The sequence below is a fragment of the Periplaneta americana genome, chromosome 8, assembly GCF_040183065.1.
Source record: "Periplaneta americana isolate PAMFEO1 chromosome 8, P.americana_PAMFEO1_priV1, whole genome shotgun sequence".
Taxonomy (NCBI): Eukaryota; Metazoa; Arthropoda; class Insecta; order Blattodea; family Blattidae; genus Periplaneta; species Periplaneta americana.
Window position 1 is genome coordinate 134877093 of NC_091124.1, and position 19118 is coordinate 134896210.

Below are 19118 nucleotides of genomic sequence, written 5' to 3' on the forward strand. Positions count from 1 at the left end.
TTAATATGTGGGGTGTAACTTTAATAGTGGCAACACTGCTGTAAAAGCAAAACGAGACAGAGTTAATTGTTGTCACTTCTACCACATGTTAGTCTATGTCTGCCCTCCTCCCCTCTAAAAGGACTCTTCCGTCAGACTCACAGCGCATGCGCTGTGGAAAGCTGAAGTTAGTCTCCTATTAGTTACAGCTCTAAGCGGTTGTGTTTCACCATGTTTACAAAGCAGAAATAGCGATCTTGGCTGAAAATTCAATCTGCCCATGGTCGTACAGCATGACAATGTCATGACGGTCTTGTTGAGGCATGTGGAGAGATGGTGGACTGTGGCAAGGTCGGTTCGAACCTTCAACGAGGGGCGTGACCACGTGGAAAACATTGCTCGGCTGGGTCATTCGAGTGTTAGTGAAGAGGAAGTGCAAGCTGTTTCCGCACTATTAGACAACAATTGACGAGAGACGGTACGTGAGTTAGCCCAGGAGATAAGAATATCACATATGACTGTGTTTCATATTCTAAAGTATCGCTTAAAAATGAAAAAAAACTGCATCTCGGTGGGTTCCCTAGGATTTGATGGAGACACAGCGATGGATATGATACGACACAGCTCAAATTCACTTGGAGCATTATAATCATGAAGGAGATGCCTTCTTACGGCATATTGTTGTGCTTGATGAGACATGGGCCAGGTCATATGAACGTCTACTGAAGTGCCAATCAAATGAGTGGCGTCATTACTGGTCACCATGCAAAACAGTGGAGCATCGTACACCTACAAATTTTAAAGTTATATGCTGATTGTTGTGTACGTCTGTGATGGCATCATCCTAACACATACTCTCCCGCAAAGACAGAATGTTAATGTACAGTATTTCCGTCATTTTTGGAGCATAATCTGAGACCAGCATTGCGAAGAAAGCACCCACATGTTTTGCAGAACCTTCCCACCATTTTGCAGGATAACGCAAGGGTGCACACGGCATATCCTGTAGCTAATTTATACTGTCACTGGGGATGGGAAGTGCTTTTCCATCCACCACATTCACTGGACTTAAGCCCCTATGATTATGACTTAATCCCAAAGATGACGTTCGATTCCGGACTGTTCCCGATATTCTGCAGGCAGTAGGGCGATCCATCAGAAATATCAACAGAACAGGAGCTGCTACAGGATACTATGACTTCCACATCACTGATGAGTTGTAGACAATGCTGGTTACTACACTGAAGGACTGTAGAAGTTTCACAGACATATCATTTGTATATTCCTAATAAATAAATAGTTGTCATTATTAAAGTTACAACTTGTGTATGTGTAATTAGCATCTGTGTATTCATTCACATCTGTATACTGATAAATTTGACGGCTGTAAGAATAAATTTGAATATTATTGCACAGCTTATCAGATCTAACATGGTTTTCAAACTTTTACAACTTGCACTAAACCTTAGTTTTCTTTTGGACCACTTTGTGAGTTCATAATCACAGGCAGAGCTCATTGAGCCTCAACAGTTGAGATTTTCTCCCTTCTCTGCTTCTGTAATCAATAATCACAGCAAGTCTTGATAGCAGAAGCTTGCTTTCTTGACTAGAGCTTCAATAACAGGGGTTATTTCCTCAGTTGATAACCACAGACAGAGCCTGCTAGAGTGTCAATAGATTACACTTGTCAGTTACTTTTCCTCTCATAATCAAGTTCCAGAGTTCTTGTCTGTGATACTGCTTTCCCTCTTAACTGTCTACACTTCAGAGGACATAACAGCAGTCATGACATGGTAGCAATGGATACTGAGCTTAGTTAAACAAAATCAACAACAATTATGGATAAACACACTTTCTCCATTTTCCACATACAATTATGAAATTATACAAAATTGATCTCTACCAGAAAATGGTATTTACAAAACAGTCACACTCATACAATAATTCTCTTCCACAAAGTTGAGTTGTAATAAAAGATTTTATTTCTGAACGATATACTCCCTTAATGTAAAAATATTTTGCATAATATTAATCTGTGAAATAGCCTAATCATTTCCCAGCAAATAATACGAAAAAAGTTTCAAATATATGAAGAGTATGCGGGGAAAAAAGATGAATGTCACAATTTAAGGGTGGTGTTATTATCTAATTCAGTGATGGTCAACAGGTGGTCCATGACTTGATTTATTCCAGCCCTCGGGGAGTCTGGGGTTTACTTTTCAAAATCATAATTTTACTACTGTACCAACATAGTGTCGATGGAATTAGTGACAGTGAGATGGTTTTTGGCAAGATGAGATATTCAGTTTTATCAGGACGCTTCACAAATTTACAGTGTTTTACAATAGCCTTATACGTTCTCACTGTGTAGGATATTGACTTCACCCTGTCTTCTAATAACACTTAGGCCGGGTGCACACAGAATCAGACGCTACGTTTTGCTTTACAACGCCTCGCGACAGCTTAAAACTGTCTGCTCGCGACAACTGATTTGGTGGCTGTGTGGGTTTGGAAAACTGGCCTAGGCTAGAAAATGGCGTCAATAATAGAGGACTGTCTATATGAAAAATTCTATTGTAGTTGCTTATTATTTCCTAAGGACGCAAGCTCCTAAAAATCTATGCTATACGATTGAAAGAGTCTTAAAATTAAAATGTACTGCACAAACGTCATTTTTTATGTTATGACTACTTCACGACTCACAATAAAGAAAAATAATATATTAAATCAATAATGAGTGATAGTTTAGAGCAGAGAATTAGGCTTACTACAAATTACACTGGTCAACAGTCATTTTGCGCCAGACATAAAACTAACAAAATCTTAATAATTTAGACCTCCTGAATTAAAAAATAACAAGCAAAATGTTCCATCACTTCGGGTTTTCGAGATGCACAATATAATTAATTTTTTGTGCATTTTATTTAAAAATCACCGTATTAGGTGTGTAAATATTTTGTTTTACAAATGTCAAGACCCATTATGTGAAAACAAATGTAGTATATGTAGGGCACCATGTTAGAAGCACTTGTAGAAAGGGCAATTATTTTATTGCCCTTCTACGAGTCTATTTCGAGGGAGTGAAACAGGTTCGCGGTATAAATTCACTTGAGTTTACCTGATTTTACTTGAGATGTGCATTTCTTTCACGGTGAGCTTAATTACATTACTGTAGTTTATATTATGCAATATAGCACCATGTCAAAACCACTTCTAGAAGCGGAAATTGTTTTGTTGGCCTTTTCGGTTCCATTTGGAGGGGAAGAAATAGGTTCGCCGTATGAAAATGCTTCAGTTTACCAGGATATTTCTGTGGTGTTAGTATTCTGTGTAGGACGTGTAGGCTATTTCTTTAAAGTGTGCTTTAATGATAATATTCAAAGTACGAATGGTTTATATGTGCGGATTTGAAGGTTGTAGCAATGCTTTTTGGGATGCAATTAGACTACACAAAATTTTGCTGCTTTCTGTACGAATTGGACAGTCGCGCTCCAGATATTTTATTTTTATTTTATTTTATTGGGTTATTTTACGACGCTTTTTCACGATCTAGGTTATTTAGCGTCTGAATGAAATGAAGGTGATAATGCCGGTGAAATGAGCCCGGGGTCCTGCACCGAAAGTTATCCAGCATTTGCTCGTATTGGGTTGAGGGAAAACCCCGGAAAAAATCTCAACCAGGTAACTTGCCCCAACCGGGATTCTAACCGGGCCACCTGGTTTCGCAGCCAGACGCGCTGACCGTTACTCACAGGTGTGGACTCGCGCTCAAGATAAGCATTATAAAATAAAACGACAATCACTAGAGCCAAGGAAGAAAAATGTTATACATCAACCCCTTGTACCTCAAAGCGAAGTAATTTTACTCCTTTTACACAATAAGTTAGGGTTAATGAAGAATTTTGTTAAAGGGATAAATTATAAAACTGAAGCATTTAAAAATATCCAGGAAAATATTCTTGCTATTAATAATCCGTGGCGCTACACCCCGTCATTATATCTGGCTTTCACTACCTATCGTAGCTCCCCAAGTGCATCACGATGCTAGGTGGGCACCGGTCCCATACACTGGCCGAAATTTCATGAGAAAATTTCTTCCCCCATGAGGACTCGGACCAGCGCGCATTCCTTAAAATTTCCTGCTATTAGTGATTCAAAAATAAAAGAGGGAGTTCTCAATGGACCACAAATTAGAGAAATAATGGACAATCACTTCGAATCTTTGCTGGAAGGAAAAAAGAGAGCCGTCTGGATTGCATTCAAGGAGGTTGAATTAATTTTCTGGATAACTGTAGAAGTGAGAACTATGAAGAACTAGTGAAAAATTTACTGTTGGCGTATTAAACTAGGAATTGTAAAATTTCCCTGAAAATTCACTTCCTTCACTCACATCTTGATTTTTTTTTCCCCGAGAATTGTGCGATTTCAGTGATGAGCATGATGAGCGCTTCTATCAAGAAATTTCAACTATGGAAAAAAAGATACCAAGGACAAAGGAGTACCAATATGCTAGCAGACTATTGTTGGACTTTAGCTCATGATGTACCTGATGCCCAGTGTAAAAGAAAATAGAGAAAAAGAAAGCTGTAATCTTCTGAACAGTGAATATTTAGCCTTATTGTCATTATATAAAACAATATTTTGAATAGATAGAAATTCCAAAATTTCTCAAAAACCGTAACCAACAACTGTTTTTATTGCCATACAGTATTCGTATTCAGGAGGCTCAAATTATGTAGAAAATATATATCACATGCCTAGCGCAAAAAAAAAAAAAATGTTAACATTTGTTACGCAGTGTTATTATTATAAATATTATAAATTATTATTCACCTGGTGCTTTCATCTCATTTGCAATTTTTCACATATTTTCAGAAACCACATTATTCTCGTGATATTGTTTCAAAGATTGTACAGAATGTATCTTTCCTGTATTAAATCAACTAATTTATCCTCATCGAGCTCCATTATGAATAATGTGCACTACACAACAATAGTATTTTTTGTAGATAATGAAAGCGTGCAATCATAGCCACTACTAACGCATGCGCAGTACACTGCCGCTATCAGACAGTCTCCTCGCGACCAACTTCAAGCAGTAATTCGATGTTGTCTCTTCGTGTCGCCTTGTGTCTCCTCGCGACCGTCGCGCCGCGTCTGATTCTGTGTGCACCACATCATAAGAAATCAATGGGAGACAAGTACCACGAGACAAAATGTCGCGTCGCGCCGAGTCTGATTCTGTGTGCACCCGGCCTTACTCTTCTCTTGAAGTTCCAGGAGAGATCAAAATAAGCTCCCTGCAGTTCTACTCTAAGGGTGAAGACACTGAACAAAAGTCCGGAGTGATTAAGAGAGAAGGATTTATGATACTCTCAAATAATAACAGTGAGGTTGAGGATTAGTCATATACTACTTAACATTCACCTTAGAGTTGAGAAAAGCCTCGGAAAAACCCAACCAAGTAGTCAATCTAATTGAGATTCGAACCCACATCCGAGCACAGAGCAGCTAGCAGTTTTAAAGGAATACAACCTCAAGAGACATTATATGACAAGCCATAAACAAAATTTTGTGAAACATCAGTGTGAATATAAATATTTTACAGTAACAACCAGTCATACAGTGTTACTTAAATTGTAATGGAACATGATGTAAATAAAATAATAAATAAAAATACCAGTGCGGACATGAACACAGTTCCATAGTAGCTTAAATATAGGTCAGTTTCAAAAGGTTGAATATCAATACATGAACGCTGGCAGTAAGAAAACAAAATATGTGAAATTTCTGTAATATTCCATAATTTCAATTCTATCAATATTTACTTCTTAAGGTTTGCAGATTGTGAGAAACTGACAAAAATTGCATAAAAATTCATTAAAATAAATCTCTGCTGCTTTCCTTACCTCAGAAGGACTGGATTTTGAATATGTGACAAAGCCACTGCTTCCAATATGTGTATCACTTGGAGATCTGGCAAAATGGTATGTCATGAAGGGTGGTGAAGATGGGCAACTGCTGCTGCAAGAGACCATACCATACAAATATGTCTTATCGTATTCAGAAGGAAACAGTAAACAAACACAATATTTGATAACATTTCTCTGCACGATAATTTCAATTTGAAACAGAATTAAATGGAAGGGAAATTGACATTTCTAATTTATTTGCTTCATTTTTTGCTTCAGTGGCTGACCATGATAATATCTTTGAAAAATATTGGAGTGCAAGAGGTCAAATGACTTTATTGTCAAACGCCTGGCATTAGAAAACAACAATGAAGTTAATTTTAAATTTCTTAGCCATCATAAGAGGTGATGCAATGTTTGATTAGTAATAAAGGATATCGCACATACCGTATAATATTACATCAATTTTCTGAATCTCACAAAAAGAAAAAATTACCAGCTTAGAAACGTTTTAATGGCAGCTGTGCAATACAACTGTGCCAAAATTTTGAATCATTCTATCTTTATAATTCCACTTACCGTTTTCCCTCCCACACCTTTAGAATGAATTTATTCCTATTCTGTCATTATCTGTTTCTAATTTAGATAATGATATAACTCAAGAAACTTCCGAATACACGACTTCAATAATAATGAATAATGCCAGGTGCCAGCAATGTTCACCAGGCATACTCGTAGGACATAGGGTACAACATATTCTGAATCTCAGTGCTGAGCAATCAGACGGCATCACGGTGTTCCAAATTTCAGTGATGACGTCATATATGCTCCAGTGTTGCAGCAGCACTTCCATCACCTTGCAGAGGTGGTGGCTGTGTCTATCTGCAGCCATCAATGAATCTGATTGCTTCAAGTAAAGGGCGAGAACTGGCAAATGAATGACTCTTGCATTGTTGTATCATGGTTGTGTGTTCTGTTGTGGTGTTTGTAATGGGCTCCATGTGAAAAAAAAAATAAAATAAAGTTAATGACCTATAAACGAACATGTTAACAAACAAGTTATTGCTACTGGATCAAGAAATAAAGTGTATGATTTGAGTATTTCTTGGCGCTGTTGCAAGTAAAAGAGAACCAAGGGCTTAAAACACCAAGGAAGTCACAGACCGACTCCAGTGACCCACTTTTACAGACGAAACATGGCTCATCACCCACCAACATCATGTCCGGTGATGTCACGAACTATGCTGAAAAATTCCTGGCCTGCATTCAGTCGCCTCTGATTGGCTGATCTCTCTGCCAATCCTAAAACATACGACTTAAACTGAACATAAAATACACGACTTTCTGGTCACGACCATCATTTCCCTGAAGACAGCTGCAGAGTTAGTAGCTGAAAGCTTGGAAAATTTCAATAACTTGACTGATAGTCCACGAAACCATCAGAGAAAGAAATAAAGTTTTTGTGCTCTCTTTTATTTGACCGAGAGCGAGGTGACTATGAAAATTTCGCAAAATCTTGCTAGCGCAGCAAATACAACAACTCAGATAGCCAACATGATAGCCACTGAACCTTCGAGTGGTTCTATTCCTAGTTCGCTGCAGCGTGATGTCATTGATGTCCACTGGTCCGGTGAGATTCAGAATACGCTGATAGGCAATGACTTATTGTCAAAGTGTGTGGTAGCTCAATGGTACAATATTGCACTACCTACGAAACAAAAGTTATCATGTTCGAATCCCACTCATTGCTTGATTTTTTAAAAATATAAGTTTGTATTTAGTTTCACGTGATATTAATTTTATTCCATTATCATTGTTGCAATTGACTAACCTACTCAAAGCAAGAACACTTATGATTAGGGACCATATTTTTTTGTAATAGAATGAGTGATTTTGTGTTAAACCTGCCACTACTTTTTCTGGTGGGTATTTCGTGATATAAGTTGTCAACTATATTATGTTATGTTTAATATAAAACTCTTTGCATACAACAGTCTTCAATATTTGCTGCAGTTGACTACATGGGTCGATTTTTTTTTTCAATAGCCATAAAGGTAATAAAAGTGAGTGTACACAATATCCACAAAGAAAATACACAAATATTAGCATTACCATGCAAATGACAAATTAACTGAAACAAAAGTGACAAATATGTTTTTAACAATAAATAAACAAAAATTTGGTGCATATTTCCTAGTTCTGTGATAAAGGGAGTATATTTCGTGGTTATTGACATATTTCGCACAATGATCCAAATTTCGCGAGTTTGTTTTACTTCAATATGACATTTTAAGTAGGCCTATATATCTAGAGGGTTAATGTAACAAAGAAAGTAATTGTGAAAAATTTCACGCATATTGATATTACCAAAACAAGTGGTCACTACTCATGACAATATATTATAAATAATCTTGCATTTGACTGACACTATATTGGTGTGCTTCTGAGTGACCCATTTTTCTTATGATACATTTGTTGTTAACAATCAACAGTTTGTTTTAACTCAATAGGATTTTAACTTCGATAAAAGGACTTGTGCTATAGAACAGTAACATATGGAGTACTTAAATGACAATATAATCAAATAAAGACGAATAATTACTTTGAAGTGACAATGCCAGTTTTATAACATACACCAATAACTCTGACAAGGTTTTTCTTATCGAATGATTCTGTCTGCACTTCGTGGTATATTGGCTAAGATACGAGTTTAAATATTATTTCCACGTGCATTTTCGATCCTCAAACCCCATGAGAATAAAAGATTTTAATGACATATTTTATCTTTTGTTCATAAAGTTACAAAAATTATTTAAAAATTTCAGTAATACAATTTATGCAACCTCTTGATACACATTTTACTTTTATTCATTTTATTTGATATTCCATCATTATCATTTTTATAATATTAACATTATGCAATAATTCCAGTTGTGAAAAATACGAAGTAGACTAGAGTTTCATTTAAAGAAAAACAAATTACAGCTATTGTTGTCAGTCAACTGTCCAAAGACAGGTCTGAACCTCACAAGTGATACCAAGAAGGCACTACTTATGAGATAATGGGGTAGGGTGGCCAGTTCCTTTCCCCACCTCCATTGCATACATCACTGACTAGCTACATATACACTAGTCAGACTTCAGATGCATACAAACATTGTTTTTCCTCTGACACATATAGTCAAGTCAAATGTACCGCCTGATAATAATAGATTTACATATCAGCCAGAACCTCAATCAGATGATAAATTACAGCTAGACTCTGTAAATTATTATTGAATTTATGACGATTTTATTGTACTCAAACATTTTAAATATTTTGTTTGTATTTCTGTCCTTCATTCACTATGGAGTAGAATACATACCTAGTGATAATGCTAGTCATATACTGTATTACAGATGGCAATTATAAATTACTGTTCTGGTCTATGTAACTGTTTCAGTCTTAGAATATGTCTCCACAACTATTACAAATTAGTGTGTCCCTTCCCACTCGACTACAAGAAGTCAATGAGAACAGAGGTCATTGGCGTGTATACTAAATGGACACTCTTCCCAAAATGTATTCAAGAAACATACAATTCTGAGCATCACAGATTCAAATTGCAAAGATGTAATAATAATAATAATAATAATAATAATAATAATAATAATAATAATAATAATAATAATAATAATAATAATAATAATCATCATCATCATCCTTGCATGTATTGGGCCTAGTGGCCTGTTACGGTCTCTTGCCAATGCATGAATCTCTTGCCCACAGGATGATGATTTAAAATTTGGCGTGGAATTCTAGAACGAGGCACTCTGATGACATGTGATCTCCAGTTTCGTCTGTATTTCTGTAGGTATTCCGTAATCGGTTCAATCTGCAGATCTTTCATAATGTCAAAATGTTTAATGTGATCTATTTTCGTGTATCCCGCTGTACGACGCATAAATCTCATTTCTGCCGCCGTTAATCTTTGTGAATTAATATTACGAATCGTCCAAGCTTCACTACCAAAACAGAGTATAGGTCTGGCCAATGTTTTATAAATTCTGATGCGCGTGTGTTTTTGTACTAAGGTTGGTTTGGATATCTGATTAATTATCCCCATTGCTCTGTTGAATTTAATAATTTTCTCATTCAAATCCTTTTCTTCTTCATATGAAATCTGGTAACCGAGATAACTAAAATTTTTTACTTGTTTGATGATCTTATTATTGATGGATATTTTGCTACGGACTGGTTCCTTTCCTAAAAAAGCCATCACTTTAAATTTGTCAGTTGAAATTTCCATATTGAAACTTTCTGCCATTTGATTAAAGTTGTAAATCAGACGTTGTAAATTATCTTCTGAAGTTGCCATAAACACAATATCATCAGCAAATAATAAGGTATCTATTTGGGACAAACGACTTATCGGTATACTTCCATGTGGTTTCAATCTCCATTCTTAATAATGTGATTCATGTATATGATAAATAATAGAGGAGATAAACTACAACCTTGTCTCACTCCTTGATTTATTCGTTTCCATTCTGAATATTTCTTTTCAATCCTAACCTGTATATGATTATTATTATAAATATTGTAAATAGCTGTTAATTGATTTGGAATACCATCATGTGCTAAAATATTCAATAATTTGTTTCTATCTACTCTGTCGAAGGCTTTCTTCATATCAATAAATGCCAGGTGGGTTTCAATATTAAATTCTCTGTTTTTCGATCAAAAGCTTCAGTGTAAAATATCCTTCTGCACATGATCTGCCTTTTCGGATATTTTTTGGTAGGCTAACAATCTACCATTCAGCTACCAAAGAGATACAGAATGCATGACTATAATATTGAAGTTGATTCGCATATATTAAGATTATCTCTAATATAGGCTACATTTTTCAATCAACAAGCACTTACACATACTCTATAATTATGTAGGTACAAGTACCTTCTCAACATTCTAGATCTCGATTAGGATGCATGTTCTTGTGTTTTAATTATATTATTGTGCTTTACATATGCATGTTGAATTTATGCCTACAATTGTACCATTTGACCCCGTGGTGTCATTGGGCCAGTATGGGCTGGTATGCAGTACCATCTAAAATAAAAACTTGCTGTTAGCATATTGGCAAAAAGTATAGACTCGAAAATATATTATGTTTCACTAGTCTTTAATATATTTTGAAAAACATTTCAACTTTGATATCTGGCATAAAAATAGTGGCTCGCATCTAGAGATTTTCTTAAATGCTTGGCCATTCGTTGTTTGATCAAAAACCATAGTCTGGCACTTCTGGAGTAGTCGTGATTTGTTAATTTGAAGCTTGCATACTGCTGTGGTATTTCTACAAGTAATTAACTCTAACTTTATGGCATGGCGCCTCAAGAAATCTGCTACACTGCTTCACTAATTTCAAAACTTGCGTAGATGCCTTCCCATAACACTAATCTTATGATGTGGCACCTCAAGAATTCTGCTGCAGTGATTTGCTAATTTTAAAACTCGCTTGGGCGTAATGCATTTTGCTAAGTGAGGGAAATATAGACACTATACTGAAACCACAAATCCGCAAAGGAAATCCAAACGAGAAAAGCAAGTCAGACTAGAAAAATACAATTACCAGGTGACACAATTCCTATATTATAACCAAAGAAAGAAAGCAGTTCGTCGAATATTTGAACCAAAGAAATGTCCTTTAAGTATTCCGGTAAATGAGATTGAAACTACGTTTAATAATAAATTTAATAATGTAAACCACCATCACTTGGATAATTATCCGAACCATATTACTGAAGTTGACAAAGATGATATTAACAACAAATTTCTGGATACTGTTAGTAAGGAAGAAATTCTTAAAGCTATGCAAGGTATTTCGATTGACACTTCTGCAGGACCAGATAAAATATTGATGCGAACTATTAAATGTGAAAAAGTTGCAGTAATTTTAGCATTAATAGGAACTAAAATGTTATCACACAATTGGGTACCTAATTTTTTTCGGAAAGCTAGAACTGTTCTTATATATAAAGGTGGAGAAAAAAAGGACCCAAATAATTATCGACCTATAACCATTTGTTCAGTAATTCGAAGAGTTTTGGAGAGGTGTCTTTGTTCAAGAATGCAACAATACGTAGAATTTAATGAAAACCAACGAGGATTTGTATCTACTGCTGGTGCACAGATTAATGCCTCTATATTAAATTCAGTTCTTCGTAAGGCCAAAATCGAAAAAGAAGATGTCACCATCTTGTTTCTTGATGTGCATAAAGCTTATGATACTGTTGGACATCGGCATTTGGAATCTGTCATTCACAATTCTGCCCTTCCCCAAAAATTACAGGATTTAATTATAAATTTACAGTGTGGAAATGAAACCCAGATAGAGGTTGGAATCCATAAAACAAAACCCATACCGTTTAAACAAGGGGTTATGCAAGGCGCTCCTCTTTCCCCAATGCTTTTTAATCTCAGCATAGACCACATTTTTGATGAATTATCCGAGCCTAGTGTGGCTGAAGAATTTGGATATGACCTTGTATCGGATCTAAATAATGTAGTAACATTAGGATTTGCGGATGATATTGCACTTGTTGCTAAAAGTACAATTGCTGCATCTGAAATATTTACCATGACAAAACGGTCATTACAGCAGATCGGATTAAGTCTAAATGAATCTAAAACTCAAACCATCGTTATTGAGAAAGGAAAATTAAGTAGTACGACATTGAATCTTGGAGGATCAATTGTTAATAGTATTGATGGAGATGAACGAATCAAATACCTTGGGATTAATTTTTCTGATGAAATTAAGTTTGACATTGCCAAAGTAATCAATAATTTAAATAACAAGATCCAAGCTTTAACATCTACTTATCTTCTGAAACCAGAACAAAAACTCAATGTTTTAAATATGTATATTTGGCCTATACTTGTTTATCCTCTTCAAAATGCTCCCCTTCACCAGCTTTCTGACCGGTTTCTCGAAGATGTGGATAAGTTAATTAAAAGTTCGGTGAAGGAAATTTTATGTTTGCCAGGAGACACGCCCGACGCGATGTTGTACACCGAACGTAAATATAAGGGTCTCAGCCTTTTCAAAGCTCAATGGGAAGCATATTTACAGCATCTCAATATTTGCAACACATTATTGAGAACCTCGAATCCTCTTGTCGTTTCTACAAGGAACATAGCAGCAGAAAAGAAAGTATGTTCCAGGAAGTTAAAAATTCCACCTGAAGATCTGGATATAAGTAACATCAATGTCCATAAACTACGACAAAATCTTAGGAAACAAGAGTACGACAAATGGTGTGCGCTTCCACATAAAGGAAAAGGTGTTATTTTATTTCAAGAATATACTCCCGGAAATAAATGGATTTTTTCTAAGGAGGGTCTATCTTCCTCTGAATGGCGGGACGCAATTAAGATGAATGCTAACGTAGCACCAGTGAGAAGTCTTCATGGGAGATCCTTGGACGGTTTCCGTTGCAGATACTGCAACGAGACTGAAACCTTAGCACACGTCCTAGGATCCTGTCAGCATGGAGAACTCCTGAGAAATTCACGCCATCATAACATCCGAAAACTAATAGCACAAGCTCTTAGAAACAAATCCCTCGAGGTCCATGAAGAGGTGCACTGCGTTGCGTCTGAAGGCGGCGGAATTAGAAGAGCGGACATCGTGGCTCTAGACAAGACTAATAGTAAAGGCTTTATACTGGACCCAACTGTTAGATTTGAGATGAGCCAGTCCCAACCATCCGAGGTCAACAAAGAAAAACAACAAATTTATGAGCCTACTATTCCGTATTTTCGAGAAAAATATCAGATGGAAGGCACCTGGGAAGTACATGGTTTAATGATCGGAGCGAGGGGCACCATCCCACGATCAACTGTAAACACTATCAAAACATTTGGAATCCATGACATCATTCCAAAAATAATTACTTCAACCATTAAAGGGTCTGTGGCAATTCTGAAAAATCATTTATACGGAATATCATAATACCCCCCCCCCCTTTTCTATTCGTTAGTGTGTGATTGTTACAAATATATGTACAAATTTATTATTTCTTAAACTTAAGCTCCTAGTTCACATTTAAATTTGGCTCATCTATCTTACTGTAATCATTACTATTCTTATATGTGTGTTATTCTGTGTTTTTGGCAACCCAGGATGCCTGGGCAGACTATTTCTTGAAATAAATTATATATTCGTGTATTCACGAATCTCGAGTTCTGAGGTAATGGTTGAACATCGAAAGTGTTGAACTACTCTGACAGTGGACATTAAAGTCTTCATTTGTGCGTTATAATGAGTTTGCTTAACTGATTGAGAAGTTCAAAAAGAAAAGAAACAGAATGTACTGTTCACGATGAAAAAAGTGATAGTAACAGATATCAGACGTACAAAGTTTCCCAGAATACGAGGCTTACAAGGGAAGGGTTTCAGCTCGAACAGGAATTTCGTATCCAAAATTTGTATACAGGCCCATCTTTACATCTCTGTAAAGCTCCCAAAAGCATTCATTTGTGTAATGTGTGCTTTGTCTGTTAAAGCACTGTACAAGTTGAGGAGTGGGGAGAGCACTGCACAAGTTAAGGGGATGAGACACCTTACCCGTAAGCCTAGCCTAGCCTAGAAGCTAGTGCGAATGGTAAAATGTCTAAAGCCCATTTAAGAACATTTTTCTCGAACGTTCTGTCTGAAAATATTGCAGCTAATCATAAGTATATACTGTTGTGTGAGTCATTGAATGCGCACAAGGACGCAACCTTAACAAATGAATCATTCCAAGGCTAGGATATGGAATGTATGATCATTCCACCTAAAAAACTAAAAATATCCAATATATTATTTTAATGTACCGAAGTACATATGATATTTCTTTCATCGTATAAATATATCCAGCCTCTGAATATCTATTTCCTTAAACAATACAACATATATGCTTGGAGGATAACACATTACATAAGGACTCTTGCCAAGAATCCAGAACTTAACTTGGGAAATCGACTGTTTATAATGAAAATGCACTCTGTTATTCATAACCAGTTGTCTGCTCCGTATACTGCCCTATGCTTCAGTATTCCTGGCAGTCAGCTGGTTACGTGAATCGTGAACAAGTCTCGGACTTCAAAAATTTAATTCAGGTGGCATTTGATTTTTCAGCACTGGAGCGTGGTTCAGAAGATTGTTCAGGTGTTGCTTCTGTGTGTTGTGATTATTGCTCTGCTCCATGCAGTTTCATGCATTTTATAGAGAATCCTCATGTACATTTTTAAAGAAGTGTATTGACCAATAACAACCAAACGGAGAGTGACACAAATCAATGCTTTTACGGTCTTCATCAGGCTGTTAGATTTGAAGGATGGCTGGCTGTTTAGAAGCTGTGTTGGAGTCAGACGAAATAAGTGAAAATTTGTAGTTCCACCAACAGATTTTCCAGAATATTTTTTAATATGATTAGCCCATTTTAAAAAAGAACAGCTGGATGATTGAAAGAAATGAAAAACTTGATTGTTTTATGTATGTTCAAGTTTGTAAGCTTGGGTTAGGTCCATCCCAAGACACTTGCTTAAATTAATCAGGCAAAGAGTGGGTCGATTGTGACGTTAGAGGGTTTGGAAACACTAATGAAAAACAGCAGAATGATCTGTTGATAAAGATACATGAACATAAAGGCACTACTACTTATACAGTATCAAAACAGATTAAGAGTGATGCTAATAAGAAGTCTTTAGAAAGTGGAGTAGAGAAGAAGAATGTGGTGCAGTATGAAACAACTATTATAGTTTAGATCAGCACATAAAATTGGAAAATTTGGTAGACCACTCACTGATTTTCTAGCAGTTATTCAAGTTCAGTTAAATGGATTACACTTGGACAGAGTTTTACACTCCAAATTTAGCAGCACTAATATCTTGGACCATGTCTACAGAAATGAGAATTAGAATAGCCAAGCATATAATTTCAAGGTAATTTCATAGAAAACGGACACTTGGTTGAATGTACTAAGTATTACCAACTTTTTTTATTTCAGAGTTAAATGTTAGTGGCCTTTTAGTGACTTTTATATGTTGGTTCTAGGTTTTTTTTACTAGGTGTCGCCATGATTTTCTTTTAATTTGGTTATAGTTGTCATTTGTCCTAAAATTTTCATTAATTTTGAATGATTAATGACGTCAGTTGTTCTTGGTTGTTTGACGTGAGTGGTGTTATGTCGTGTCTGATGGCTAAAGATATTGAAACTTTGTCATTTTATGATTTTCTTTCGATTTGATTGGTTATAGTTGCCATTTGTTCTAGAATTTTTCGTTAATTTTGAATGGATAATGACGTCAGTTGTTCTTGGTTGTTTGACGTGAGTCGTGTTATATTATGTCTGATGGCTGAAGCTATTGAAAGTTTGTCATTTTATTATATGTGTGAAAAATGTGTGAACTTAAAACAAAGTATTAAATTTTGTGTCGGTTTTGGTTTAGTTCTTTCGCTGGTGAATAAGAATTGTGTTGAATGATAAAACTGTTTTTGTGTGGTTTAAAGGAATTATTTATTGAATTTTCTGTAGGCCTATAAGTTAAGGTGTAATAAGTGTTCGAAGAGAATTTCATTTTGTGTACATACATGGTTTATTTAGGTGAAGTTGACTGTACGACAAAGTGTTGGTTTAGTTCTTTGTTGCCTGCATAGTTTCTTTAGATTGCCTTAAAGCCTGTGTCATATACTGGAAGTGAAGTGGTTGTCGTTGAAGATGTCAATGAGAATTGAATTTTATTTAATAAGGTGATAAATTATCATGTTTTAGTTTAGGGGTAAAGTCCGGATGAAAACTGCCAGAAAAGTACTGCCAGCTATGAAGTTCGAATGCCACCAAACGCCAAAAATCAAAGGTGAAAAATTAAATATATTTTAATTTTTCAGGAGGGCTTGTTCTTCTTTAAAAATATGAATATGTATTTGATTTTCCATCTTTGATTTTGTGATGTTGGTGACATTTGAACTTCATAGTTGGCAGAACGTTTTTGGTAGTTTTCGTCAGCCATGTTGGATTTTGCCAGTCTTCTAGGAAATTACCAATTTCAAATAATATTAAATTCAGTGTCATGGTAGATGAATCAACGGCTATCGACAATAAACCTGTACTGGTCATGTTTAAAATGTGCAATGACAGAAAATACACCTGTGCATTCTTTCTTTTGGGACATAATTAAACTTAAAAGACACAATTAGCAATTCGATCAAGAATGTTATAATATAGAATCTGATTTTCTCTCAAAAAATATGGTTGAATCTGCTTGTAATGGAGCATCTGTTATTTTGAGAATTTGCCATTGAGTTATAGAAACTTTTCCACAATTTCACTGTATTGCGTTGTGCTAACTATAGATTAGAGCTAGCAGTCCATGATACAAGAAATGAAGTACAGGGCCTCAACCATTTAAATATTTTCTTTGACAAATTATACTTTGTATGCAGTATGTCCTTAAAAAATGTAAATACAACTTCATGGCTGCAGCTGAGTTGAGAGAAAAGTTCAGTAAAGTTGGGAAGATATTTTTTATTAGATGGGCTGTCTCCAGTACCAGGACAGTGGAGTCAATGTGGAAAAGCTATAGAATTGTCAGATGTATCTATACTTCTGCAAGGGAGAGCTATAGGAATTCCAGAAGCTGATAGAAAAGCTATCAAGCACACTGTCAGGGTCTTCGAATCTATGGTACATTTGCCAGAATCTTATATCGAGGACTATTCTCTGCTTTAAAACAGACTGTTTTCAAAGAATTCAATTGCACAGCAGTACAAAGAAAGTTGAAATAAATCCTGGTCAGCTTCACAGAAGCCTGCAGAAAATCTCAAGCAGAGGCTTATTATCAATCCCACACAAGCATCCTTCTTACATTTACAATCTAAGATTAGTGATACAGAAATAAAAGACAGACAGAAAAACGAAACTTGAAAATGTGGCTGTTGTAAATACAAACAGATAAAATCTATAGTGATACAAGCATCCAACTTGTGTGAACATTTCCATCTTGAAGACAAGCGAAAGTACATTCAGGCCTTCAGGAAATATATTGATATCAATGTGAAACCACCAGACCTTTGTAGTTTTTACAAATTGTTGTTATTGGTTAGCCAACTGTTCGAAGACAGGTTTGAACCTCACACGTGACATCAATAAGGTATTGCTCATGAAGTAACTAAGCCCGGAGATAATGAGGTAGGGTGGCCAATTTCTTTCCTCGTCCATTGCATACATTGCTGACTAGTAACATATTATCAAACTTCAGCTGTATACTAACAATTGTTCTTCCTCTGATACATATCGTCAAGTGAGGTGTACTGCACATCATTCATTATAGTAATACTCATTCACATTCTTTAGTTGAAATTGGAATATAATCTATAATATGTAATTGGACTCTAATTGAGGTTCTGGTTGGTATGTACAGACTTAGAAAAAAGTTTGTCGCACAGATACTTTATAAGTCCCGGAAAGTAGGCATTGCACATGATCAGAGGACGAGCGACCTGGTTCACAAGAAAATGACTAGTTAAGGTAATAAAATTAGTTTTGTTTTGTTGTATGTCTGATCATGCGCACTGTTTCCATTCTGGGACTTACAAAGTATTTGTGCAACAAAACTTTTTTCTAAGACTGTGGGCCTACATCTATTTTCAGGCACAGTACCCCCTAAAATTTGTTTCCAACTACAGCACTGATTTAGCCACTTTGTTTCCGCGAGTGTACATACTACTTAACTGGCATCAAACAGTCCTGCAATTCTGTAACAATATATCTATAGCTACTGCTCAAAAAATCAGCAGACCACATCAAAACTCATAAAGATGTAAGAACTGAAGAAATCAAACTATTAAAATGAAATAAAGAAGATACTAACAAGGATAGAAAAGAAAAAGGAAGCAGAAAAAAATAAAATGAAGAAAAGATAGTAGGAAAGAGAAATAGAGTGATCCTTTAACTGTTTTGAGCAGTGTATTTTCAACAAAAATATTCAAAAACGAAATTTATCGAAAGCTTAAATTACGAAAAATACTGACAAGCTTTCTGCAGGTCACCACTTTCACAGCAACTTTCCACCCTTATTCTGGTGTGAAATTGGCGTCGCCATTCAAAATGTCTTTTGTTTACAGTATGTATAACTCGATTAGAAGTCAAGTACGTAAATAGATCCCACCTTTCTTTGGTAACGTAACTGTAAAGAAA

General features: G+C 35.7%; 1 protein-coding gene across 2 annotated transcripts in view; it reads right to left on the minus strand.

Annotated features, from left to right (window-relative positions):
* Atg2 (Autophagy-related 2) overlaps positions 1 to 19118 on the minus strand; it is a 326693-nt gene that overhangs the window by 65903 nt on the left and 241672 nt on the right. Inside the window, exon 28 of one of the 2 annotated variants that reach the window (XM_069833677.1) lies at positions 5889 to 6000. In XM_069833677.1, coding sequence (XP_069689778.1) covers positions 5889 to 6000 — 112 coding nt within the window. Of the gene's footprint in view, positions 1 to 5888; positions 6004 to 19118 lie in introns of both variants that reach the window. The other variant, XM_069833676.1, reaches the window with a different exon arrangement.